The 26,102-nt window shown below is 41.6% G+C and overlaps 2 protein-coding genes across 6 annotated transcripts in view; both read left to right on the top strand.

Annotated features, from left to right (window-relative positions):
• The first annotated feature begins 291 nt into the window (after positions 1 to 291).
• cluha (clustered mitochondria (cluA/CLU1) homolog a) lies at positions 292 to 20,535 on the top strand. 3 transcript variants are annotated; one of them, XM_074679244.1, is made up of 27 exons: positions 292 to 655; positions 6,245 to 6,438; positions 6,793 to 6,964; positions 7,514 to 7,657; positions 7,810 to 7,937; positions 8,065 to 8,219; positions 8,734 to 8,859; positions 10,190 to 10,337; positions 10,429 to 10,521; positions 10,743 to 11,177; positions 11,268 to 11,527; positions 11,616 to 11,941; positions 12,750 to 12,851; positions 14,031 to 14,131; positions 14,239 to 14,391; positions 14,475 to 14,537; positions 14,630 to 14,874; positions 14,978 to 15,062; positions 15,146 to 15,299; positions 15,401 to 15,540; positions 15,635 to 15,715; positions 15,820 to 15,945; positions 16,069 to 16,190; positions 16,288 to 16,381; positions 16,475 to 16,609; positions 16,707 to 16,780; positions 17,389 to 20,535. In XM_074679244.1, exons 1-27 carry the CDS (start codon positions 520 to 522, stop codon positions 17,513 to 17,515), a joined length of 4,119 nt encoding a protein of 1,372 aa, XP_074535345.1. In that variant the 5' UTR covers positions 292 to 519; the 3' UTR covers positions 17,516 to 20,535. The 3 variants fall into 3 exon arrangements, with proteins under 3 accessions (XP_074535345.1, XP_074535344.1, XP_074535346.1); XM_074679243.1 differs by having other exon boundaries at positions 11,616 to 12,028; XM_074679245.1 differs by lacking the exon at positions 292 to 655 and adding an exon at positions 1,669 to 1,766 and having other exon boundaries at positions 11,616 to 12,028.
• A 579-nt stretch (positions 20,536 to 21,114) lies between these two features.
• LOC141797603 (lissencephaly-1 homolog) overlaps positions 21,115 to 26,102 on the top strand; it is a 40,088-nt gene continuing 35,100 nt past the window's right edge. Inside the window, exon 1 of one of the 3 annotated variants that reach the window (XM_074679142.1) lies at positions 21,115 to 21,311. The gene's annotated coding sequence lies outside the window, so the exon portion shown is untranslated. Of the gene's footprint in view, positions 21,312 to 21,410; positions 21,563 to 26,102 lie in introns of those variants that run through there. The other 2 variants (XM_074679144.1, XM_074679143.1) reach the window with 2 other exon arrangements.

Raw genomic sequence — 26,102 nt, 5'->3', positions numbered from 1 at the left:
CAATTTTTGCAAGGCAATGACAGAAATTAGTTGATGAAATGTAGGTCATACTTACATCAAAATACAATAGGTGGGATTTTCACAACATTGTGTTTGTAGTATAAGTTGCGAAATTACATTTGTCTTTCCACGCACTGGTTATTCGTGTTCATATCTTTCCTCCCAAATATGCCAAAATTTTCACAAACAAAATGACAAAAAAGACAAAAAATGATTTGAGGCATTTGGCTTTCCGTAGCGCCACGCTCGTTGGGTGGGAAGTGCAACCCAGTGCAACGCAAAGGCAAAGAGGTCAAGAGGAGGGATTGAGAAAACCACGTGTGCGCAGCAGCACCATGAGCAGCACTGTCCTTCCTCTGTAGACTTGTTTTTGTACGCTTGTACCCTTCGTATGTAGCCAGCTAGCCTGCGTTAGCCGGAGTAGCAGATTTTTTTTCTCAATTTCTTCCACAGACTCACAAACTCACACAACACTGCTGCTGGGATTTCTGTTTTCTGCTGCCAAACTGACTGCCGAACATGGTGAGCAAGACAGATGACATACCGCCGTCAGTGCCCAACTGTAAGCCGGTTGATCTTGCGGATGAAGCCGGAGATGGAGCTCAGGACACCAAGGAAAGCAGCAAGACACATCTGAAGGACTCCTGTGGCTGTGGTGAGACTCTGCGGCAGACTAACTGCGTCATATCTACTGTTGTATCACATTTAACACATAGATAACTCAATAGCACCTTTTACTGTACGTGCACTAGCAGTCCTCGCAATCAGCATCATTGTTTTTCGGACTTCAGTAAGGTTTACTGAATGTGAGGTTGTCCGTGTTTTTGCATTGCACGGACATAATCTGGTGACATTTAACTTAATGCTTAAGTATGTGACTTCAGAGTCCTCAGACCCAAGGTGGGGGGCTTGAGATCACCCCTCCTCCTCGAAACCATCTCCTTGGTAGCCTCTCCAAGTTTACAGCGTCCACCTTGCACTTAGCAGCAATGCTAAGATGAGTGGTGTCAAACTCATATATAATCGGTGTTGATAAGCGTGCTAGTCCCCTTCACGTAGGATCTGATCAATTCCTCCATCTGCTGGACATAGACACAAGCAGAAGTCTAACCTGACACTGTCACTGCATGCAAAGCAAGCTCATCCAAACAAGTTAGCCGGCATGCTAACGTTATCCCTGTCATTAAGTACGCTGCTAGTTAGCTCACCGGCTAATCAGCTAACTGGTACGCAGCGGCTCTTGTCAGTGGAGTCCCGATCGTTTCATGTCAAGGAGAACTGGGCAAAGCATTTTACAAGGTGTTTTTCGGGTAAAACTCATCTCGACTGTGTAACATACGAGTTGTTTACTGCACACAGAGTCGTAGCATGTGTTGCGCTAACTTGGACTGACGCACATGTTCTGTAACAGAATGAACTGAAGGTCACCTTCAGTGGAGCTGCACACTATCCTCGTGAATACAGGGGGGTCACCCACATAGGTTAATTTTACCTAACCATTATATGTCAGTTGAGGCTTAAAAGAGATGCTTTGCTCTGGTTTTAATATTTTTAAATAGCATTTTCAAAAATAGGCAGCTGTACGGGTTGCCAGGCCGTCGTTGGCAACACTTAATCACCTTCTCCATTCCCCGTCGCGGAGGATTACATCAAGTGTCCCTCCTCGACCGGGAAGCGGAAGTTAGCAGCAGTATAAAACTCCTGATCGTGCAGAGCCAGTGAGAGGGAAGGTTACTCTAATAATACATGAACAGACGTGTGAGCAGGTGAGTATACTGTCAGATAAGAGAAGTGGTCTGGGCTCGCTGCTGAGCAGCAGTGTTGTTGGTATAGACAGGTTAAACCGATACGTGCACTGACCGCCGGCGAAGTTCACGTTACACAACTTATAATAGAGCACCAGAGGTCTCCTCTGCAGCCTCTGTTACTCTGCGACACATGTGGGACCTTGACTTTTCCCTGTCATTTCATAGGAAGACACAGGCTGGAGCAGTACTGCTCTACCTGGGTCCATGTCGGTTTGATCATGGTAATTATTCAGGCTAATTGGCTATATGTTCACATGTGTATGCGCTGATTAGTTTTTCAGTGCTTTCAGCAGCATATAAGGAGCACTGGATGCTTCATGCAAGGCTGAAAAAAGCTTCTTTGACGATAACTCAATCAAATTTGACGAGAATCTGTTTTAAAACCCTTATTTAAAGTTTATTTTAAACATTAAACCAACCAGGGAAGGTTATTGAATGGTAGCTCATGATACCTGCTACATTGTTCACAATAATGATGGTACTCTCCATTGCGGTGCATCACAATGGGGTCATAAAGTTGTGATGTTGTGGGTCAAGTTGTATAGAAAATCTGCTCACAGCACTGTACTATTTTTATTGTGAATATCAGGCTCCAGTAATAAGATGTTGATACCGCAAAACAGTGTCAAATTGTTTAGATATGTCGTCCCAGCCCTGTGTTTGGCATGAGGACTCACTGCTTTTGTGCTTTTGCTTGTGAAAATCAACAAAATTTGGCAGGTTTTTCTATGTTTGATTAGTCTTACCATCTGGAACATTGAGAATGAGCACTCACGTGACGTAGATAATTCATAATTTAACCATGAAGTATTAAAAATATCCTGTCCATTCTTGGCAGTGTTTTAATAGGGCACAAGCAGCAAACAACAGAGCAGAGAAACAAGGTTTGGGTCACTCTGAAGGGTTTTAAAGGGCTTAATGTTGCCTTGGGGTGCAACGGTGACCTGGTTAATCCCTGGAAATACTGGCACTATAACCCTTTTGAGTCAGTGTTTTCCTCACAGTCTAAAGTCAACAATGCTGCATTCATTACTTGTAGCATTGTTTTTTTATATGATGGTTTTAGACCCCCTTACATGAAGCAGTAGTGCCATACATGCCCCCATGTCACATTTAACACTTTAATAAGGTGAGAGGAGAAAACCAGTCTGCCTTTCACAAAAACAAATGTCAGATAAGACAGTTCAAAACACCACAATAGAAGAAACTCATAACTTACCGTTTGTCTAAAAAACGTCATCAAGCTGCGACAGTGTGTTCTTCACAAGATCACAGACCTCTAAGAAATGATTGGTAACTTGGGTGTCATCTGTTGTCTTATGAAACTATTAAACTGTAGACTCTGACTTGAGAACCATCAAATTTAAAACTCATATAGTTATTTTTTGCTTAACCTCATTTTTATAATTAACTTAACTTAGCTTCAGAGTTGTTGTTTTTTTGTTTATTGATTGTTCATTTTTAAGTAATTTATCATAGTAATGAAATTCCACCACATAAGCATGACTCAGACTCTGTCCACCATGAGGTTGCCACCTTGTGGTGCAGCAAACTTGATTGCAGACAGACCTTGTGCTGTTCATGTTGCCATGACAACAGCCAGGGTCATCCCATGTCAAGGGCTGGGAAGAAGCGAGATAGCTAGCGGCTGGATTTATTGCTTTGCTATCGGGTGAAGTGGGTCAGGCTAATAAGCTGAAGAGAAGCTTATTTCAAAGTATCCCACCGTCTGAGCACCCATCATTAGAATGATAAGTCTGAATGGGCAGCTTGATCCAGAGAACGGTTCAGACAGATGAAGAACAGGTCTGTTATAGTTTAAACTGGGCTAACTATGTGTACTGCATCTTGTGCTTCTCTGCTTTTTTTTCCATCTGAGGGACGTCCTTGTTTATTGATTCTTTACCTTCACCTCAAGCTCTGGAACGGAGAGCCATACCAATGATTAAAGAAAAACCTATCTTTTACAACCAGCCCCAAAAGATAGCTGACCATTGTGTCAATGTGTCTGTAATCTGTATTTCATGGCTTTTTTTTATCAGCACCACATCTTTTCATAGGAATTAAGGAAAAGAAACACCCAAACCAATAGTTTTCCCTGATGCTGTATGGCCAGTTTGGCTCATTGTGTTGTGCTGTGTGTAAATTTTCTGTTCTCAGTCACTCTCACCTCTTTCATTGAGTTGTTGTTAACAGCAACGAGCAGCCTGCCCGAAGTAAAAGACCTGATTCTCACTGAACCCTTTACTCTTGGCAGACAGTCAGCAGTGAGTTGGTGGACAGAGAGTCCGTAGCATATTGTTGCTCAAGAATCAGGTATTTTAAGACTTAAGAAAAAATTATTACTCAAGAACATATTAGCACATGAATGTAAGTATACATTTCTCAGGTCCTGACTAAAAATGAGAGTAGCTTTGTAAAATACTACAATAAAAACTTCAAGACTGAATGAAATATAACTATCAAACAAAAACTACACAATAAATAATAAACATGACATGGCAAATAAAAGACAATAAGTAATTTCATTGTGAATGAAAAGGGAGCACTTTGCTAAATGACCTTTTTGTACTTGGTGGATACCTAAAAATAGCAAAGTAAAAACTTTCCTAAGGAGTGGGTAGATACCACTGATTATATATAAAGATAGAGTATGTGTATCCAACTCCTTCCATCGTACAACAATAAAGCCAAAATTACACACAGATTTTGTTTCATAAGACTGTAGTGGTAGAGCAGTATACTGTACTGTTTTTTTGATACATCTAACAACTTTAACATGCAGTTGAATCCGGCTAAGCTACAGAAGGAAGGATGCTGCATCAAAGCAACAAATTGTGGACTATAAAAGGAAGCATAACTTTCCTTGAGAGCAAAAAGAGAATGGAAAGGTGGTTGAATTCATCACTTTGATCAACCAGCTTATCTTTAGTATAAAGCATGCAGGTTTTTGCTGTCTTTCATAGCTTATGGAGTTGGCTTTTGTTCAGCACAAACACTGGTCCCAGCTCTACATCTTAGACACTAGCTGGTGGAAATGCATCACAAAGTTTGTGGCAACATTTAAAGAGGTTTAAAATATAATTGGTAAGCTTCACAACAGACATAAGACCTAAGACGTCCATGCAAATGTGCTTGTTCTTTTTTAACTTTATTATAACACTGAGTGCCTTTGAGATTTAGTTTTGTGACCGAATAATAAGATAGCTCTTAAAAGCCTTATGGAGTGGAGTGGAGTGGAAGTTATCTGTTTGGAGATCTGATAAGAACAAAAGTATGTTTCTACTGATGCTGAAAACAAAAACAAACACATACAATAGCCAGCCCCCATTCTCCTCAGCTTATTTACATTATCAACCCCTTTTTCTGTTTAGATCTGTTGTTTGTTGTAAAAAGCATTGCAAGTCAACTGGATCTCCGTCCCTCCTCTGCTCCTCCTCCTCAACCAACATTTCAGCTCCCACCCAGGGGTCGTGGTCCCGTACCAAGAGCCCTACCCCTCCCCCCTAACCCTGTCTCTTCAGTTTTCCTGACGCTGTTTACCCTTGACAGCATGCAAGGACACACTGCTGGCAGCAAGCAAGTCCCAGTGAAAGAAAACAGGTGTCTGACATCTACATACTCAACCCTGCTCTCTTTGGATAAACACAGCCCAGAGCCTCATTTATAGTCCCGTCGTTTTCTTTTCACCTCAACTGTCGCAAACTCAGCTGCCATGCTAGTCAGATTTTTTGTATCATACAATCGCATGAATGAGTAAACTTTAGATTGTCTGCAAGAGTTTAAGAGCAGTTGCTAAGTGGTTACAGGCTAAATTGCAGGGCTTTTACTTGCCACAATCGCTGTAAAGTTACCAATAAATCCTTCTTGTGATACTGAAATCCCTAAAGACTTCCGGCTGAGCTCCAGCGTTTCAACAGCGTCAGTTTCAGCATGTTGAGGTTGGAAATGGGGCATATTTTCATTGGACCAGCTGAATAAACCTTATGAGACTCATTGTCAAAGTTTTTTGATAAATCATTGGTGAGTGTTTGTTGTAGTTTAGCTTTTTGGGAGAGTCTGTTCGTGTCTGTGGTACGTTTGTGTTGTTTTTGTGCACTTTTGGATTAAATGTCTGTGACTCTAGCACACTGAACTGAGCTGAGGTGGCTTTGTTCACCTGGTTGTAAATATTTCATGAGGTTACCTCTAAGGTCATCCAGTGAAGGGTTGTTGCGTTCTGTTTGTGGTCCTGCTGCCTGGCACCATCTCAGTGTTTTCATGAAGAAGAAAAGTTTCATCCAGTGGTGTTCCTCTTCATCACATTATTGACTAACTGTAATTAGATAATTGCTGTTCACAGAGATGTGTATATGATATACATCTCTTTTTTGTTTGTGTTTTAACTTGTTTTCAGATTTTTGTCCCTCTGGTAATCTTTTTCTCTTCCATCCCAGGGCACAGCGCAGATACAGCCATGGTGAATGGTGACGGGGCTCATGGGCACACAGATGAAGCCGAATCAAAACCAGATGGGAATGCTGAGGTGGATGGAGGAGAGGAGTCCAACGAACAGGAAGTGATAGTGATCCAGGACACGGGCTTCACTGTAAAGATCCAGGCACCTGGGACAGAGCCGTTTGACCTGCAGGTAAGACTGCAGAAACCTGTTCAAACATGCAGTGACGCAGCGCTCAGACGCATACTTTGGGAAATCCGATATTTGCATGTTCATAGAAAAACGTTCACATTTGTGTTGTGCGTTTTTGTGTTGACCTGCAAACCGTAACATGTAGAGAAAGCTCAAGAGCTGTGATGGCTTTCTAAAAATGATTGATCTTCTTTCATCATAGAAAACTGCTCCACATTGGATTTGAATTCACAAGCCAACCCTGCTGAATCACATGACATGGAATCAGTCTTTTTGGGCCTGAACATTAACCTGTATTTCAGTGTAATTAGGAAAAGATGTCAACATTACTCAATTTTGACCCTCCTCCTCCAGGTGTCTCCACAGGAAATGGTCCAGGAGATCCATCAGGTGTTGATGGACCGTGAGGACACTTGCCACCGCACCTGTTTCTCCCTGCAGCTGGAGGGGAACGTCCTGGATAACTTTGCTGAGCTCAAGTCCATCGAGGGGCTTCAGGAGGGCTCGCTGCTCAAAGTGGTGGAGGGTAAGACCTGGTTGCTTTTGTTCACACTGAAGTTTGTCAGCTTACTACACACACAATCAGTAAGAGCAGTTATGACTGAGTAGACCAGTAATCACAGTTAGTCTCACTACCATGGATCATTCCATAAAATCGTCCATAAGAAAGTCTGGTATGAGGAAAAAGGAACAGCATGGGACTATAAGAAACATGGATACTAAAGCAAAGCTGCATGTCTCTATCTTTTTATTAGTATGCAATTGCTGTCTTAAACTGCAAAGGTGTACATAAACCATCTTCAAAGGAGGAGATAAATTCACACATTATTGGCAAGTGTAATCAGCCACAATGCCTGGCAGCCAGGATGTGTTGATGTAAATAAATAAAACATTTGAGCTGTAATTGTTTGCCCTCTGCCTCCAGCCTGCTGAATCATCTAGTACAGAGACTTTCAAGTAGCTGCAGGCAAAAACCAACTGAATCGTTTGCTCATTATCCTGATCTGTTACTTATCAAACCACTCCCTTCTGCTATTTATACCCTCTGTTTTGTTCCCGTCTCCTCTTTCTTCAGAACCGTACACCGTGCGCGAAGCCCGCATCCACGTGCGTCACATCAGAGACCTGCTGAAGAGTCTGGACCCTTCAGATGCCTACAATGGGGTGGACTGCAACTCCCTCTCCTTCCTCAGCATCTTCACTGATGGAGACCTTGGAGGTATGATACCTTGTACATTTAAGTAGTTCGGGGTCATTTATCTTCCATATTTGATCTGTCAGTTATATTTTAATGTAATTATCATGACTGAATGTAACTGCATGCAGTTGGTCCGCAGACTCTCAACCTCTCTCATTCAATTGTGACTGCAGATAGTGGTAAGAGGAAGAAGAAGGGCAATGAGCTGGAGCAAATTGACTGCACCCCCCCAGAGCACATCCTACCAGGTAGTAAAGATCGCCCCCTGGTGCCCCTCCAGCCACAGAACAAGGACTGGAAGGTGAGATGAAAAGGAGGTTCAGTTAAGGGACATGAATGTCCTTAAAAAAAAAAAGTAGGAAATGAGTTAATGCAAAAAATCTACTGATTTTTAACCTGTTCCTTTGCAACTTTTTAAATCCTAACAGCCCATGCAGTGCCTGAAGGTCCTGACCATGAGCGGCTGGAACCCTCCACCAGGAAACAGGAAGATGCATGGTGACCTCATGTATCTGTACATAGTGACTGTGGAGGAGCGCCACGTCAGCGTCACTGCCTCAACACGCGGCTTCTACCTCAACCAGTCAGTCAACATTTTGACCTTAAAGTCTGGTGCAGCATTATGTTTTTATTGCAGAAGACTCTTTGCAAACAAACTTCATAAACCATTGTCATGTTAACACACAATGCACCCAGTCGCCTGAACTCTATGTGGCACCACTTTCTTTCAAAGTATAACTGTTTTAAGCACCCAACGAGATGCAGGCACAAGCAGCAGGTATGCTAACGGCATCAGGATCCTAATTTTGGATTAGTACGGATGCCAGCAAGGGCTTAACCATCCAATTAAAGAGGTGTAGTTGGATAACATTGGAGATTACAATTGGGGAAAAATGCTGTGCTGGTAAAAGAAGGATCCCTTTTTTTTAAACACTCAGCCATGATCAATTCACTGTTTTTGTTTTGTGATTCTTAGATGGACATCTCATAGTTCCAGTCTAATCCTTCTCAGAATAAATATTTGATTGACACAAATATGTCGAACAAGCCATTGCAATGTGACAAATAATGTTTACCTGCCTGTGTTTATATTCCAGATCTACTACCTACACCTTTAACCCTAAGCCAGCCAACCCCAGCTTCTTGAGCCATTCTCTGGTGGAGCTGTTGAGCCAGATCAGCCCTGCCTTTAAAAAGAACTTCACTGCCCTGCAAAAGAAAAGGTTAAAAAGTTATTTTCATTCATTTCATTTCTTTGTTTAGGTTGTCATTTTCCTGCCATAATGTGTCCAAGTAGTTCAGACTGGCAATACTTATCCGCTCTGTTATAATGAAAACCTTTCTTCTTTTGTACCACAGCTTTTCCCGTCTGCTCTTTAGTTTGTCATTTTCTTCCCGTTAGTACAGGGTGTCCGCCGGGTCTTAAAAAGTATTAAAAGTTGATAAATCAATTGCGGGAAAATTAAGGCCCTTAAAAAGTATTAAAAAGTCTTAATCATAATGTTATGAGGTATTAAATTTTATTGGTATTCAAGCTTTGACTTCAAAAGTATCCATTAATATTTCTTTTCCTCCTTGCGACTGTTACAAACTAACCTGACATGCCAGACAGACAATTCCATATATCCGCCATGGAAATAGTCCATCTGTTTTGAAAATGTTTTCAGGGTCTGGACCTTCAAAAATAACCACACCTGGTGATTGGACTATCATTCTGCTTGCCGCACTCATCACAGACCAGCGTGAGGATCTGGAAAAAGCTTTAGCAAATCAAAATATTTCACTCTAGATCATAAGAGTTTCTTAAACCCCCTGAGGAAATTTCTCAGACTTTTGATGACCAGGGGTTTTGGATTCTTACGACTTAGAGACAGGTTCCCCAAGCTTCCCTGGATCTCAGTTGTTTTGGAGCAAAATTTCTTTGTTAAAATCACCTTTTTACTGAATACTGCGCGATGAGATAAGGTATTTATCAATACAATTACGTAGCGCTGGTGTTTGAGACGTGACAACAAGCAAAGTTGTAATTTTGTTAGGCGTGGGCGATATGTATCGATAGCAGCCCAACATATCTGTAGGATAATGTGACAACAAACTCCGTTCGTACAGTAGTTTAGTAGCCATCCGTATGTATTTTATGCAAGTTGGCCTTAAATAAATGTTACTTGTTGTGGTAATGGGAATGTCAATTAACCTGCCTTTAGTTTCATTTATACTTTCAAGCTTTATTCCTTCTCAGCTTACCTAATTTATCTTAAAATGAAATCTACAATCATCAAAGATTGGTTGCTAACAACAGCTTAAAGTCGCGGTAAGGTCTTAAGACTTTTGGAAAGGTTTTTAAAAAAGTCTTAAAGGTATTGAATTTAACCTCAGGATTTCAGCATATACCCTGTAGTGTCTTTAATTGAAATTTTGGAAAGCCTGAAGACACATAAGAAAGAAGCTAAAATAGACATGAATATTAGAAGTTAAGTAAGGTTTGAGCTCCCTAAGACTCGGTTTGACGTGTCAGAGATACATAAAAGAACTAAATAGTATTTTCTTCTGTAGGGTCCAGAGACACCCGTTTGAGAGGATAGCTACGCCTTTCCAAGTGTACAGCTGGACAGCCCCGCAGGTGGACCACGCCATGGACTGTGTCCGAGCTGAAGATGCCTACACCTCCCGCCTGGGTTATGAGGAGCACATACCTGGACAGGTGGGGATAAAGTAACACAGGAGCACATAGACTAGATTTGTACTGTTTGGAAAGTATAAATATGCCTGTTTGTGCTCATATTCATTTCCAGACCAGAGACTGGAATGAGGAGCTGCAGACCACAAGAGAGCTGCCCAGGAAAAACCTGCCTGAGCGTCTTCTGAGAGAGAGAGCCATATTCAAGGTATTTACTGTTTCAGATGTTGTACACTGGTCAGATTAAACATATGAGATCAAATGAATTGTAAAGCACAGAGTCTATCTTCATACGACAAGCAGTGGAGTCCACACAACAATAAATAAGCCGGTTTGCTGGATCATTTTTCTATGTGTAATGCTTGTGTGGTGAATAAATTGAGACTTAAAAACTTTAAAAAGCAGTAAAAGTAATATATTTTCCTGTAGGTCCACAGTGACTTTGCTGCAGCTGCTACTCGAGGCGCCATGGCAGTCATCGACGGGAATGTAATGGCCATCAACCCTGGTGAGGAAACACGAATGCAGATGTTCATCTGGAACAACATCTTCTTCAGCCTGGGCTTCGATGTGCGGGATCACTATCGCGAGCTGGGTGGAGATGCTGCTGCCCACGCTGCACCAACCAATGACTTGAATGGAGTGAGAGCTTACGGTGCCGTGGATGTGGAGGGTCTGTACACTTTGGGGACAGTGGTGGTGGATTACAGGGGGTATCGTGTCACCGCCCAGTCAATCATCCCGGGGATCTTGGAGCGTGAGCAAGAGCAGAGTGTCATTTACGGCTCCATCGATTTCGGAAAGACTGTAGTGTCACACACCAAATATCTGGAGCTGCTGGAGAAAACCAGCAGGCCACTCAAGGTCAGTAAAACAACAGTATTTCCTACATTCAAGTGACTCCTTTCTTGTCAAAAAAGTTGATTTTTTTTGTCTCCTGTGTGTGAATCACAGGTGCAGAGACACAGCGTTTTAAACGAGAAAAATGACACAGTGGAGCTGTGCTCTTCTGTTGAGTGTAAAGGCATCATTGGAAACGATGGCCGCCATTACATTCTGGACCTTCTCCGTACCTTCCCTCCTGACCTCAACTTCTTGCCTGTGGACGGAGAGGTGCTGCCTCCAGAGAGTCAGCGCCAGGGCTTCCCCCGCCAGCACCGCCACCGCCTGGCTTGTCTACGCCAGGAGCTCATTGAGGCCTTTGTTGAGCACAGGTATGCCTCTTTAATACTGCTGTGCATTCTCACATTTCGATACTAAGAAGGGATTTTGCAGGTTTTAAACTTTTTTTTCTCTTGACAGATATCTCCTCTTTATGAAGATGGCAGCATTACAGCTCATGCAGCAGAAAGCAAACAAGGACACTAAAACAGACACACCCGCCATCACAGAAACCTCTGAAACACCCACAGAAAGCAAACCTGATGCAACTCAGACACAGACAGCCTCATCAGACTCTCCAAGTGCAACAGACGCCTCCACAGACAGCACGAGAACGACCAGCGACAACACCTCTGCCGCCCCACAGACAGAAACAGAGGGTGAAGAAAACTCCTCAAAGCCTACCACAAACGGGCCTCTAGAGCTCACAGCTGCCCAGAACGGGGAATGCAAGAGCCCACTGGAGGGTAAGGAGCTTGAGGAAAGTATTCCAGGATTAGCTCAGGCCAAAGAGCTGGCGGAGACCTTAGTTGCCGAAGATGGATCTTGTATTGGTATGTCCTAAAAAAACACCCCAAAATGTGAGGCCATGACCATGCAGGGAGAGCTACTCTGGAGGAGTATTTTATTAGAAAAGTGATTTAGAAAAGCAGCGACTTATGTTAGAGAAAGGTGAATCCAAGGGGTAAAGGATCAGTTATGGCATTAAGTGTTGGGTACTAGCAGCTTCTCACCACCAGAGTAGCTGTCCCTGCTGTCTTCAGCCTCCAAAGGGGATGAGTGCGCCCCCCCAATCATCACACCTCTCACTGTTCCAGCCTGCTCTGTGCCTCTGTTATGAGATCTGACCCAATGAAAAAACAACCATGTCCCGTCTTCATTAACCTGAATGTGTTTTGGAATGCAGAAATAATTTCACATTGAATAATTTGTGTGAAGTTTGGGTGATGCTTGTCAAACACACTGACCCAATCTGTGCTGTTTGCTGATGTTAAATGATTCATTTGGTGGTGGGGTCACATCAAAAGCCATGTCCACAATGAGTTCAGCAATTTGTTCACACTGTGCAGCAACAACAACCCAACGTCTGAGCAGACAGCTCTATTCTCCCCTCTCATGCACAAGCATGATTTTTTTAATGTTTCATTTGACATAATGATGCTGGCTTAATGTAGACATGGCTTACACTGTTAATGCTGACATCACATGGCTGTGTGTGTTACTTTCAGCATGTTCACTTTTTTTTTCTCCCTCTGTGATCCGAACCAAAAACAGATCCCAAGAGCCGGGAGGTCGTTCTTAATGCCTGCAAGGCAGTCGGCTCCATCAGCAACACATCTTTTGATATCCGCTTCAACCCTGATATCTTCTCCCCAGGTAGGCTTATTAACTACACATACAAAATGTATAGAAATCATGATACAGTACATGAACAGCTATATATTCAAATGTTTAGACAATAAATAAGCCAGTTAGCCTTAAATAAACATCCTTTTTTCCTTTTATTTCTTCCTATTTTTGTGTAATAAAGCTGATGAGCAATTTCATATTAATATAAGAATTTAATTGAGTGTGCTGAAATTGTTAAAAGATCGCTCCAAGATTAATGTGTCCAAAGAAAATTACTTAGCTTTTAACCACTCAGCCTAAGATATTTCTGAAACACTGAAAAGAAAAGAAATTGAAAAAATGTGACTGTTAGTCAGAAAATGTTGGCAAATGCTCCCATAAATAATTGTAAGCCTTTTATTTATATATATATATATATATATATATATATATATATATATATATATATATATATATATATATATATATATATATATATATATATATATATATATATATATATATATATATATATATATATATATATACACATATATATATACATATATGGACAATAAATGGAGGCAGTCTCCCTGATGTCACCCGTCTGTTTCTGAAATGAAGTTTTGCAGCTAAACGGCTGGTGTGGCCATATTGGAAATGGGGCGGGTTTGAGTCACCACACTAACAGTGACAGGGCGCCTGTCACTCAGAGCTGAGCTGTACCTCTGATTGGGAAAACTTGCAAACTTTATATCTGCCAAAGTGCTAAGTTACAGGAAAAAAACCCACCCCTGTCCAGTGTGTGCCAATAGTTAATTTAGCAGTTTAGATGGGAGACCTTTTTGTACCAGACTGTAAATATGTTTATTTCCGCTGTGAAAAACGCTTTTTTTGGCAGGTACTTCCAGAGCCAGCCTCAAACAGACACTGGAGAAACAGCAAATTTTAGCACTTCAGCATTGTCTCATATTTTTAGACCAGAAGTCACTGCTTGGTACTGACCCAGCAGATGATTAATCTTCCCATCACTATTAGAAGAAGAGCAGCCAAGATAACAGTGGCATTTCATCTATTTACACCCCCTGAGTTGTCAGGTTTTAGTCTTGCTCATAGTAATTTTTTTGGCACCTCCAATTACCTTTGAAGTGATAAAGGAGGGATAATGATTCACAGAAAAATACTGGCACAAAATTGATTTAATGTGTGCATTTGTTTTCACACCAGGAGTACGCTTTCCAGACAACAGCACAGATGACGTGCAGAAGCAGAAACAGCTTCTTAAAGATGCTGCTTCCTTCCTGGTTTCCTGTCAGATCCCATCACTGGTCAGTGACACAGATACTCACTCATCCAGAAAATTTCACCTCTATATAACCTGAATCTGTCTTAGGTTAAGGTCATGTATGTGTTGATGCCTTTTTTATTTCACCAGGTTAAAGACTGTTTGGACCACAGTGCTGTGCCCATGGATGGAGCCACACTGACAGAGGCCTTGCACCAGAGGGGCATCAATGTCCGCTACTTGGGCACAGTTCTGGAGTTTGTGGACAAAACTCCTGCCAAAGCCCAGCTGGAGCACTTCTGTGTGAGTATGAAGAGCTCTTTGATCCAACTACCACTGTCCCATATTTTTCTTGCCATTCTAATGTTTCCTTGTTTATCCTGCAGAGAATAGGAATTAGTGAGCTGATCACAAGATGCGCGAAACATATCTTCAAGACATACCTCCAGGTTGGTTTATGCAACAAATGAATTTCACACTCCTAAAGAAAAAAATCCACATTTATTTTGATCAACATATTGTCACTCATCCCATCCTTTAGGGTGTGGAGTTGTCTGCCCTCTCTGCCGCTGTTAGCCATTTTCTCAACTGCTTCCTGAGCTCCTTCCCTGACGCAGTCGCCCATCTGCCCCCTGACGAGCTGGTGTCCCGCCGCAAAAGCCGCAAGCGTCGCAACAGAGTCCCAGGCAGCGGTGATAACACGGCGTGGGCCAGCCTGACACCAAGTGAGCTGTGGAAGAACATAGCTTCTGAGGCCCAAAGCTACTATCAGTTCACCATACAGTGGTGAGGGCTCCGTCTGTCCGAACAGAAGGATTGTTAAAGCTGCATCTTGTCTAGTGTAAGCATTTTGTGAGGTTATTGTCACAAATTGTGTTTCTCTGTGTAGTGAGAGTGTGGACCAGGTGGTGGAGAAATATGGCCTCCAGAAAATCACCCTGCTCAGAGAAATTTCAGTCAAAACTGGCATTCAGGTAAAACTCATCAAGCTTTAAAACAATCTCTCAGTGCTTTTTAAAAACATGACCGTAATGATCCTTAATTTGTTCATTTCTAGATTCTGATAAAGGAATATAACTTTGATAGTCGCCACAAGCCTGCCTTCACAGAAGAGGACATCCTGAACATTTTCCCTGTTGTGAAACACGTCAACCCCAAAGCCTCAGATGCCTTCCACTTCTTCCAGAGCGGACAGGCCAAAGTGCAGCAAGGTATTAACACTGAAAGATTGAGCCATACCTTTAAACATTTACTAACTGAAGATGAATCCACTTCATGCATTCACTCAATGTCCCCATCTTTACTTTCCCAGGTTTCCTGAAGGAGGGCTGCGAGCTGATCAACGAGGCTCTTAACCTCTTCAACAATGTGTATGGAGCCATGCATGTCGAGATCTGCGCCTGCCTGCGCCTGCTGGCACGCCTTAATTACATCATGGGAGACCACCCTGAGGTAGGCAGAAATATGACACTGTTTAGCACATCAGAAGCCAGCAGCATCCCATTGATTTCATGTTGCTAAATGAGGTTTATCTATTTACCTTTAGGCCCTCAGCAATCAGCAGAAGGCTGTTCTGATGAGTGAACGAGTCCTCGGTATCGAGCACCCCAACACAATCCAAGAATATGTAAGTTGTTGCATCAAATACTGGAAATATTTACGCTGAATATATCAAATTTCATATCCTCTTACACAAATGTTTGCTCCTTTTCTGCTCCTTTCACCTCACAGATGCACTTGGCTCTGTACTGCTTTGCCAATGGCCAGTTGTCAACTGCCCTAAAGCTGCTGTATCGCGCACGATACCTTTTGTTAATGGTGTGCGGCGAGGACCACCCAGAGATGGCACTGCTAGACGTGAGTTTTACCAAAAAAAAAATGATGATGGTTTCAGCCTGACCTAAAGGAACACAATGATTTTTCCGTGCTCCTGTAAGAATCAATGACATTTGTTTCTTTTCTGTACTCTTTCTTTTTCAGAGTAACATCGGACTCGTGCTGCACGGAGTGATGGAGTATGACTTATCACTGAGATTCCTGGAGAACGCCCTGACCATTAATACAAAGTACCACGGATCCCGGTCGCTCAAAGTGGCCCTGAGGTGAGAAGAAACTCCTTATCTGGATGCATTATGTTGGTTTTTCTGCTGAATGACTGAATGATTTACACTTTGGGTGCCATGTGATTTTGCTTTTCAGTCATCATTTAGTGGCGAGGGTTTATGAGAGCAAGGCTGAGTTCCGCTCTGCACTCCAGCACGAGAAGGAGGGCTACACCATTTACAAGAACCAGGTAGGTCTCTACACTTCTGAGCACTGAAACACTCTTCATTATCTGATCTGTTTTAATTTATGCCCTTACTTCATGTACATTTACCACACTCAGATGGGTGAGGCACATGAGAAAACCAAGGAGAGCTCAGAGTACCTGAAGTACCTCACCCAGCAGGCTGTGGCTCTGCAGAGAACCATGAATGAGATCTACAAGAACGGCTCCAACGCTAGCATCATGCCCCTGAAGGTGACTACTCGGAATATGCAACCTGTTTAATGGCCTCTGTATGACCACCATCTGCCAGCATAGTGATGCTACGTTTTTGTTTTCCTCCTTTTTCTAGTTCACCGCTCCCAGCATGGCCAGTGTTTTGGAACAGCTCAACATTATCAACGGCATCATCTTTATACCACTCAGGTAGGAAGGAAACAAGTTGTTTTGATTTTCATTGCAAGTTTGGTCTCACTGTCCTAAAATACACAATAATATGGTCACTTTAGTGCCACCTCTGTCTTTAAAAGAGCTTGTTTCCTGTTGTTAAAATACATGTTACAAAAGTTAGTCAAGGCTCGCAAGCCAATCACTTATTACAGTATCTGCTGTATTTTTCACTTTCATTGATTAACTGATATGTGTATTGCATGTTTGAACTTGCAGTTGCACCTTTAGTAGTATCTGTCTTGATGACAGGGCAAACAATGAATGTCACTTTAATATCCATAGATACTAAGATGTCTTGGAACCAGTTATCTGCAGATACAAAAGAATATATCTACCAGCTTATAATAGTATTTATACTTAAAGAGAAATTTTGGAAACAATAAAATAAACATTGAATGAGGATTCAAAGTTGTTTTTAAACCTAACAGACATAATTCCTCATCAATGTACTACTTTAGGATCATGTCTATATTACCAATTTATTTATGGGATTTCTGTTGCAATAAATTCTGTAAGCCAAAAGTCAAGCTTGAGAAGTTATCTTCAAGAAGTGAAGCTATAATTTTACGTTGTTTCCTTTTCAGCCAAAAAGATTTGGAGAACCTGAAGGCAGAAGTTCAGAGGCGGCAGCAGCTGCAGGAGCTGGGAAAGACTGAGGAGCCCGCAGAGGACAGTCCACTGGAGCTAGAAGACAAAATTCCCGTCGATTAATGTCTAAATGCCCTCAACATGGCTACTTTCTGCTATTTGGGAGGGGGGGGGAGGCCGTGACTTAACAGCACAGTGGCTGAGCCTGTGGAGCTGATAGTGGAGCAGTGTGAATCAGCATTGAAATAAACAGGGGAAGGGCTGGGTGAAGGCAGTGCAGAGGACAAACTGTATGGACTTTAGGACAAAATACAGAAGGAGAACTTCCTATAAAGTGGGAGAGAGAGGGAGGACAAAGTACAAACATAGAATCAATGTAATGTGCAATCTGACGAATCCCTAAGAGCCTGCTGATGCAGATGTTAGCTGCTGTAGAAATATGATCGCATACGAACATGTGGTTACAGCTGGGGGAGGGAGACCAAGGACGACCATGACATTGTATACCAGAGCCTTATCCACTGTACCATAATCCTTCGATAATACTTCTCAGCTTAAACATCCCACAGCACTGTTAGCCCAGGACCATATTCTGCCCCACCATCACTTATAGCACCTTGGAGACCCCCAGGCATGTAGCCACCCCTCCCCCTCTGACAGTGCTCTGAACGAGGAGGCACTGACCCTGTCCTAGAACTCAGGGTTACTTTCTACTGTGCACTAAGACCAGAAAACAGTCACCAAATTTAAACTAGAATTTTCAAGTTGGGCTTCAGAATGTAAATTCTCATCTTGCAGTTTTTTGAGCTACTTCTTCAGTAGTCACCCTTAATTCTCACACGTCCCCAGAGGTTAATTTAATTGTTCTATTATTTGTACTTTATGACATCCCAGGTGGGTGCCTGCTGGGTCTGATGGTTCCTGTCTCTCTGAGCAAGAAAAAAAAGTCACATTTGTGAGCCTTCAATCGGTTTGATTTCATTTGCTGGATTTTTTTTTCTTTTCTAAGTAAATAATGGATTTTGTAAAAGTGCAAAGGAAAATAAGAAGGTATTTTATGCCTGTTAATCATCGATTAATTTAAGCCATGTCTGTTTTATAGAAAAATGTATAGAAGTGGAAGAAAAGATGTATAAATCTCTATCAGATTTAGACAGGTGCTTGAATGATGTTAATGGAAAACTGCAGATTTGAAACATCCACCTTACACGGTAGATTTATCTATCTATATACTAGCTGTGTTCAATACTCTATTTTTACACATCGAAAGAATATGTGCATGTATGTATGTGTGACAGTGTGTGTGTCTTTGTGTAGTCCTACAGAAAATCTATTGGCCAGGGCTGTTGCTGCTTTCGCTGCTGCTGCTGCATAGTTTGAATAGAGGCTAAAAGCAAACATTGGCTTTCCAAATGTTTTATTTTTCTACTCATAGTCAACCTTTTGGATGACTAATGCCTCTTTTCTTTAATCAATCATGGCCACCAATGTTGTAAATCTGTTTCTGTATGAATTGGTACTAAAATGAGCCTCTTCTCACCATTGGCAGTCAAGACTGATTTATTATTGCAGGGTGTTAATTTTTTTTTCTTATTCCACTATTGGGTCATCTTTTCATATGAGACAGAGATAAAAACCAGCCTGGTGTGTCTGTTTGTTGAGCAGCGTTTAGTGCACTTTCTTCTGCTGTTTGAATGTGTGATCATGTTCACAGCACAACCAAAAGTGGACAAAGGAAGAGCTGCCTCAGTGTGGTGTACCAAAAAAGACTGATAAAGGATTGTGTGCGCTTGTATACATGCAATGTATCCCTCCCATGGCAATTTGTTACTTAATTGTTGCCGTGTCTAAATGTATGTGATTAAAGCAATAGAGAGCTGGTGCTGGAACTGATTGTTTTTCAATGAATTGAGATTTTACCAAGCAAAGAAAAAAATATGCAGGATGGACTACTTCCAGTATTGGTTGAATTCCATGAAAATAAGGGAGCTATGGAAAAAAATAACCTAAAGGAGAGCTCCTCAGACTGACTTGATTGTTACAGTGTTTTTTTTTTCCTTGACTGTGTACCTAAAACATGATGTCATAACATCAATAGAAGAGCCTGGTGTGTATTGTGCCTATTGTGTATGCCTCTGAATGGAAACAGAGCGATAACAGGTAATAACTTTCTAATATATGCCTCTTGATTTTGTTTTCTGAGTTTGTTTGTATCATTTATCATCAATTCTGTTCTTCACATTATTTCTCACTTTTGTCCCTTGCTCACCAAGTACAAATAGCAACACCAATGATATCCACAAGGTGGCACACTAACATCTACTTCAACCCAAAGGACATGCATTGACCCTTACTGACATTGCAAGCGTGCACAAAACTATGAAAACAATGCAATTTTCAAAAGTAGCAATTTTTTGGTTCAAAAATGTGGCTAAAGTTTGTAAAGAAGTTTGTTGAGAATGTTTTGAACCATGTATCACTGGTGGTGTATGATGTCTGTAGATGTGTTTTCTTTTTTAAATCAGAGTAAAACATCCAGAATGATAACATTGTTTGTGTGCATGGATGCATTTATCTGGATGCACACATAGGGCAATGTTGGGACTACACTGGAACACAAGCTAACCTTTCAGTTTTGGCTTTCTTAGTTGTGGAAGTACTTTGTAATATTAAGAATCAGCACTAGAACTGGAAAAAATGAGAAACGGTAGTGTGTATTTCAATAAACTAGGAGCAAAGTGTATTTTACAAATATTAAGCATACATGTCAGTTGCAGATTTGAAAAGCACATCAGATGTGATACATGAATGCTAGTTGAATGACAAAAAAAAAAAAAAATACAATCGGGGGGCAAAATATCCAGTTTTAAAATTAAACCTCTATACAAAATGGGACTGTGTGAAAACACCCTATTATCTACCGTAAGATGTTATGACACTAATTATATTGCATTCATTGTAATGGTGTGAAATCTTGAATGAAATGTTTTGCTTCCTTAGCTGAGGGACCTTCATATGCACAAAGGCTCCTTTGGCCAAGTCTTTGAATCTGCTTACCCTGGTGATGTGTGGCAGTTGTGTGTTGCCCTTTACAAAATAATCCAATTATATTTTGGACTGACTATGTTGTTTTATTTTATTTTTTATTTTTAAACTAAAATAAATAAAATATTACAAGTAAAAGTAGTGCCTGAGGTTTTGAAAACTCTCACACCAAGCTTGCTGTAATAAGTCTCAATGGAGCTCTGCTTTACACAGGCGGTCAACATAGTTTTTAAGAAGAATAGATCCGTCTCTTGTGTATAATGGTTTTGTATTACCTAAATTGCTTAGAGTAGACTGTTATTTTGGTACAGAACGAGTCGTTGGACACTAAATTTTATTCAAAGTTAAAGTAGATGAAGCTCCTTTTATTACAGACTAATTACATTTATATTAGTATTCTTTTTCAAATTACAAAACAAGCTGACGCTGCTGTATAACTGTGGTTGTGAAGACATACAGGCTCTCTTTACAAATGCTAAAAATAATGTAGATATTTTAACATTTAAAAATGTGTTAGGTAATAGAAGGTCTTTGGATCAGCTGAAAGATATTTAAGTTTTTCTTTTTTTTAGTAACGACACTGACATTTTTTGCATGGTAGGTAGAGAAAAAAAACTAAGTGAATGTTTCCTGTCCCCTGACATCAAGGACGTGCGCGTTCCCGTCGCCCTGTGGACGCGAACTTCGTGCGCGCGATCATCTGAAGGCGAATGCAGTAGGCTCGGAAAAAACAAGCAGGCAGCGCCGGGGAGACAAGACGGGCACAGTTTACCTCCACATCACAAGATCATATTTTGGTGCGGGAATTTTACGCCTTGTCGGCTCGTGTTACCACTGGAGACTGCTGGGGACATCCACAGGAAGAAACTATAGGGTGAGTTTAAATGGTTTTCAACTGTGGAGCCGGTCTGAGTCGAAGGAATCTGGCGTTAGGTGGGGAAAATGACGATGTGGCTGTAATTTTTGCACCTCCTTTTTATGTCTCAAAATGGCGGATAGGCCGCTTGGACTGAAGCAGCAGGTACCTTGTCAGCGGATTTTATCCTTGTGTCTCAGAGAAACAGTATTGTGTACATATACTCATTGAGTCGGTTAGTGTTGGACATTTGTGCAGCTTAATTGTAGGTAAGTAGTGTGGATTGATTTTACACGCATGTTGTTTAAAGCGGAGGCTATGAAGGAGCTAACTTTCTGACTGCACTGCCGGGAGGCTAACTTAGCTAACGTTAACTTCGGCTAACGATAACAGGGAACATACAATGGACAGCTACCGGCTGGCACCTTCGTTGGGTGCACCAGAATCTTTAGCGACTGTGGTCAGCAAAGTACGCCAGTATGTTTAACTTACATGAAAGCGTACGTGAGGTACAGTCGTATTTGGCGAACACCCAAAGTTAGTAATAATCTGTAATTAGCATAGTCTGAAGCATCGCATTGACTCTGGTCGTTGAAGTAAAATCGAGAATAAATTCAGAAGTAGGTCACACGACGTTTCCATAGACACTGAATATCACCTTTTGTAGTACCTCGTAGCTTAGTTTGGTATTTTGTCAACCTGCGATACAACTGAAGCTTCGTCTTACTGCTGTGCCCGATGCTAGCAGTCAGAAAGGGCTTAAGGAGACGTTTCCATCCTGTTTGCGTTGTTTATTCAGTTATTCGTTGTGTTTTTTATACAGTGCAGATGTTACTGCGGTCACACCACTGACCATCTTGTCGTGACATGCTCCTGTGTACATGTTGTCTGTGCTCGGCTGTTTGTCGCTGTCATCCTGCTACCACACTCAGCTGAAGCCCTCATCATGTCTACGCCTCCTCGATGTGCTTCATGCGGTCTGTTGGCACAGTGTTAGAAAATCAGGGTGGAGCTCCTGTCGGAGGAGCTCAGTTTGTATGTACTGCTTCTTCCCGGAGCCCAAATGTGTTCCTTGTTTTCTGTTTGCACTCTCCCTCTCTAATTGTGTGGCTGTATGATTGAGTGATTCATGCGGGGCATTTGTGGACCGAGGGCTTTACATTGTGGGATGAATGCAGATGATCAGTGTGAGGTGGCTCACAAGGTTGTGTACGCAACTGAGAAATTTGAGAAAGCTGGTCATAATACTGGATAGCATGGATTGATTCTTGGTTTCTTGGCGTAAATCTTGAAATTAGGCCCACCTAAAGGACCAACCTGTAGATGATCGAATTGGTTCAAATAATACTGATTGGAAAAAAAAATCAGCCCCAACAAAGAAATATTGATGCAAGTGTCCTTTCCTCAGGTAAAGGTGAAGAAGTATGACATCAAGACTCAAAAGGTGCATCCTGCCCTGATCATTTAACACTATGTCTTTTCTATATTGAAAGATTAATCAGTTTAGACACACAATACAGGGTAGACCTAGCTGAGTTTGTTAGTTTTTAATGTGCCAGATAAGCCTGGCTTACCTTAGTTTAAAAATACTAAAATTGTGCAAATACAGTTACAAAAAACACCAAACAGGCTAATATTTTTGGTTTCTTGATGTTTTGGAAAATACTGAGAAAGGCTTCTTTTTTGTGGACAGTGGATATGGTTTCCTGGTTTTAATCTTGTGAGTTTTATCAAAACTTGATTTGAATAAGTCCATCCCATCACTCAGGCTCTAGTCACTTGATCCAGCTCTGGAAACACAGAAACACTGTGTTTCTGCTCTGCTGGCACTTGTTGCCATCCAAACACCAGGAAAATGAAGCAGTAACAGATCATGCATAGCGCTTTCCTCCTGTGTAGACGTGGTAGTCTGGAAGTGAAGACCATGGGGCCCCGTCTTTATTTTGTGTCAACAGACAATGGAGAGCCTGAGAGGCTGTTTGTCTTTGTGATTGTTGTAAGCTGAAGGGCAGATAGATCCCCAGATCGCTCTCCTCTCCTGAGCTGACAGGAGCACAGAGGTTGACCTTCCTGTCAGGCAGCCCACCAGCTTGGCGACTGGTCATTACTGGTCTGCTGCCAGTATGAAGTGTGTGTCAGTCTTAAAGCAGCTGTTCTGACATTTTGTTTGTGTAACACCTTTATGTAGCCTGTGAGGAGATGACAGCTCATAGATTTAATGAACTGAAAGGTTTGATTAAAAAAATGCTTATGTGTTTGGCAGCAGACACAGAGAAAGATGAAGTTTATCTGTCCAGTTAAAAAAAAAGTTGTCATATTTTTATCAGTTACTTGTTTGCATGGGCCTGTGTAGAGGCTGGAGAGCTCTCACAGCCATAACGGTACCATTTTTTCCGCACTACAAGGCACATCTAAAAGCCTTCAGTTTTCTCAAAACAGACAGTGCGCCTTATAATCCGATGCGCCTTATATATCCCCCTACCATAGTTACGGTGCGTCGCCGGAGTAACAGGGGTAAGCAGTAAGAACCTGTAAAGAGGAATTCTGCTAAGTGCTAACCAGGGCTTGACATTAACTTTTCTGCTCTGTGGCCAGTGGTATCTCAGAGTTACTAGCCACTCAGTATTTTCACTGGCCACAATTTGTTGTTGGATAATTATGTTCAATATGGTTAAAGCCGATGATGACATGCTAAAGTTTACTTAAAGCAGATTTACAACCTCTTTAAATGTTAATGACCCCTATGCACACCCAAAACAAGACTACATCAATGTTAAAATCCACAGGTCCTTAATCAGGCATTCAGCTCTGATAAAGTTTTGTGTAACATTGTGCTCCTTTCATATGAAAATATTCAGTCTATTAAGACATAGTAATTACAACAGTAGTTTGTTATTGCTTATAATAAAATGGTAAAGGGGATTAATTTAACGGATAAAAACTCAGCAAGAGGTACTGTCAGGGTGTTGTGGCTAAATCTTTTCACCCGAGTCTGACCTGACCCCTGTCAGCAGTGACGTCGCAAAGTCTTCCACGAATGGACCAATGATGAGCAAACGCTTTATGCCGGCAGTACTCATGGGAGTTGTAGTGTCGTGGTCTTATATTGCAGTTGGTTTATTATTTTAGATGCTGTTTGAAAAAACTACAATTAAACTTGTACATAAAAGTCAACCCGCCAAAGTGGCCAGTGGGAGCGGCGGTGTTACCAGCCACTGCCGAAATCCACCCACATTTGGTCGGTTGGCTGGTGTTAATGTCAGGCCCTGGTGCTAACATTAGCTCACAGGCTGGCCCGGGCTTCTTCTCTTGTTTATTGTTAGAGCAATACAGCGCCCCCCAAAGGTCTGGCATTTGAACTGATCTCTGGAAACGGCTTTTGTGGATGGCAGAAACAGCTTCGTTTTTACAGCGCACTTTTTTTTTAAAACGGCACAGAAAATAGTTGGATAGGAAAATGTGGATGTAGCCTGAGTTTGACTGACTTACCTGACTGTTTTGTTGACATTCCGTTTAGCGCAGCTCCATCTAGTGGATGCATAACGCAACCCCAGCCACTACTATAGCTTTTATTCTATGCCCCTTATAATGCAGTGCGCCCTGTATATGAAAAGACTTGTCAAATGGGCCAGTCATTGAAGGTGCGCCCTATACTCTGAAGCACCTTGTAGTGCGGAAGTTATGGCTATAAGTTATGGCTGTAAAAGTGAACTTAATTCACATACGACTAAATGTATGAGTCCAACAAATCCTCATCATATTGTTTGCTTGTGTTCCATCTGGCTTGACCCTGTGATTGATTCTTTGCTTTTTATCAGCTTCTTGCCCACTCCTCCTTTTGTTCCCATTAACTGTAAGGATAATGGTCTGGCAGTTGGATTATTAACATGTATTCAGAAAACATTGATGGTTTGTCTGCTGTGTAAAATGTTCAGAGAAAATGTTCCTGGCTGATGGTGCTCAGCAGAGTAAGTGTTTTGTGTAAATAGACTCCTCTTTCCTCCTCTTTGCTCCTGATGCTGTATACATCTTACAAACCCACATTACAGACTCTGTTACGACAGGTCACAACAGATAAAAAGCTGAAACAGGTGTTCACTTACTTAGTGGTGAAAATTTGTGAACATAATGTCTTTCTTGACTAATAGCAGCTGTTGATGATTAACAAAATGGTCTTCCTCACAGCAAGGATCTGAGGTTCAGGGCCTTCAGATCTGTTTTTCAATGATCAAGACTCATAAGACTTAAAAGACCAAAGACAGCGCTGTTATCTAATGGATTATTTGTTTGTATCCAGCATCCAACAGCACAGTGAAACACTTTGGCATGGTAACTGCTGTGTGTTGTGTGTGTGTGTGCACCTCCAAACAGGAACATTTTCATGTAACAAAGTTTTCTTTAACTTTGGAGTCCCTGCTTGAAGCCAGAGCCAGAACAGTCACCACTAATTTTCTTCAATACTAAAATAGCAGCGTTCATATCAGATATTTCTTGTTAGGATCACATGAAGCCTTTTTCTTCAGTTTTGCAGTTTAACATTTTAAATGCACCAAAGGAGAAAAGAACCTAAATAACCTTTGGAAGATCACCTCTGGCAAAGTACAGGGATGGAAAGTTCTTCTTTGATAATTCTGAAACAAAAAGTCCTTGAACCAGACTCAAGGTTCAATAATCATCATAAAGCTGGATTCTTGATTTTGTGTTTCAAACAGAGTCATCAAATACACCTGGAGTAGTCCCTGTCGCTGTTCTTGTCCCTTCAACACTGTGGCTTCTTTATGGGCTGACATTTGTGCCACCAGGAACACG

This window comes from Halichoeres trimaculatus, unplaced genomic scaffold (genome assembly GCF_033239565.1).
Source record: "Halichoeres trimaculatus isolate MK-OKI-2021-1 unplaced genomic scaffold, fHalTri1.1 fHalTri1_scaffold_9, whole genome shotgun sequence".
NCBI classification, from domain to species: Eukaryota; Metazoa; Chordata; class Actinopteri; order Labriformes; family Labridae; genus Halichoeres; species Halichoeres trimaculatus.
This window is presented reverse-complemented; position numbering and strand designations above follow the sequence as displayed.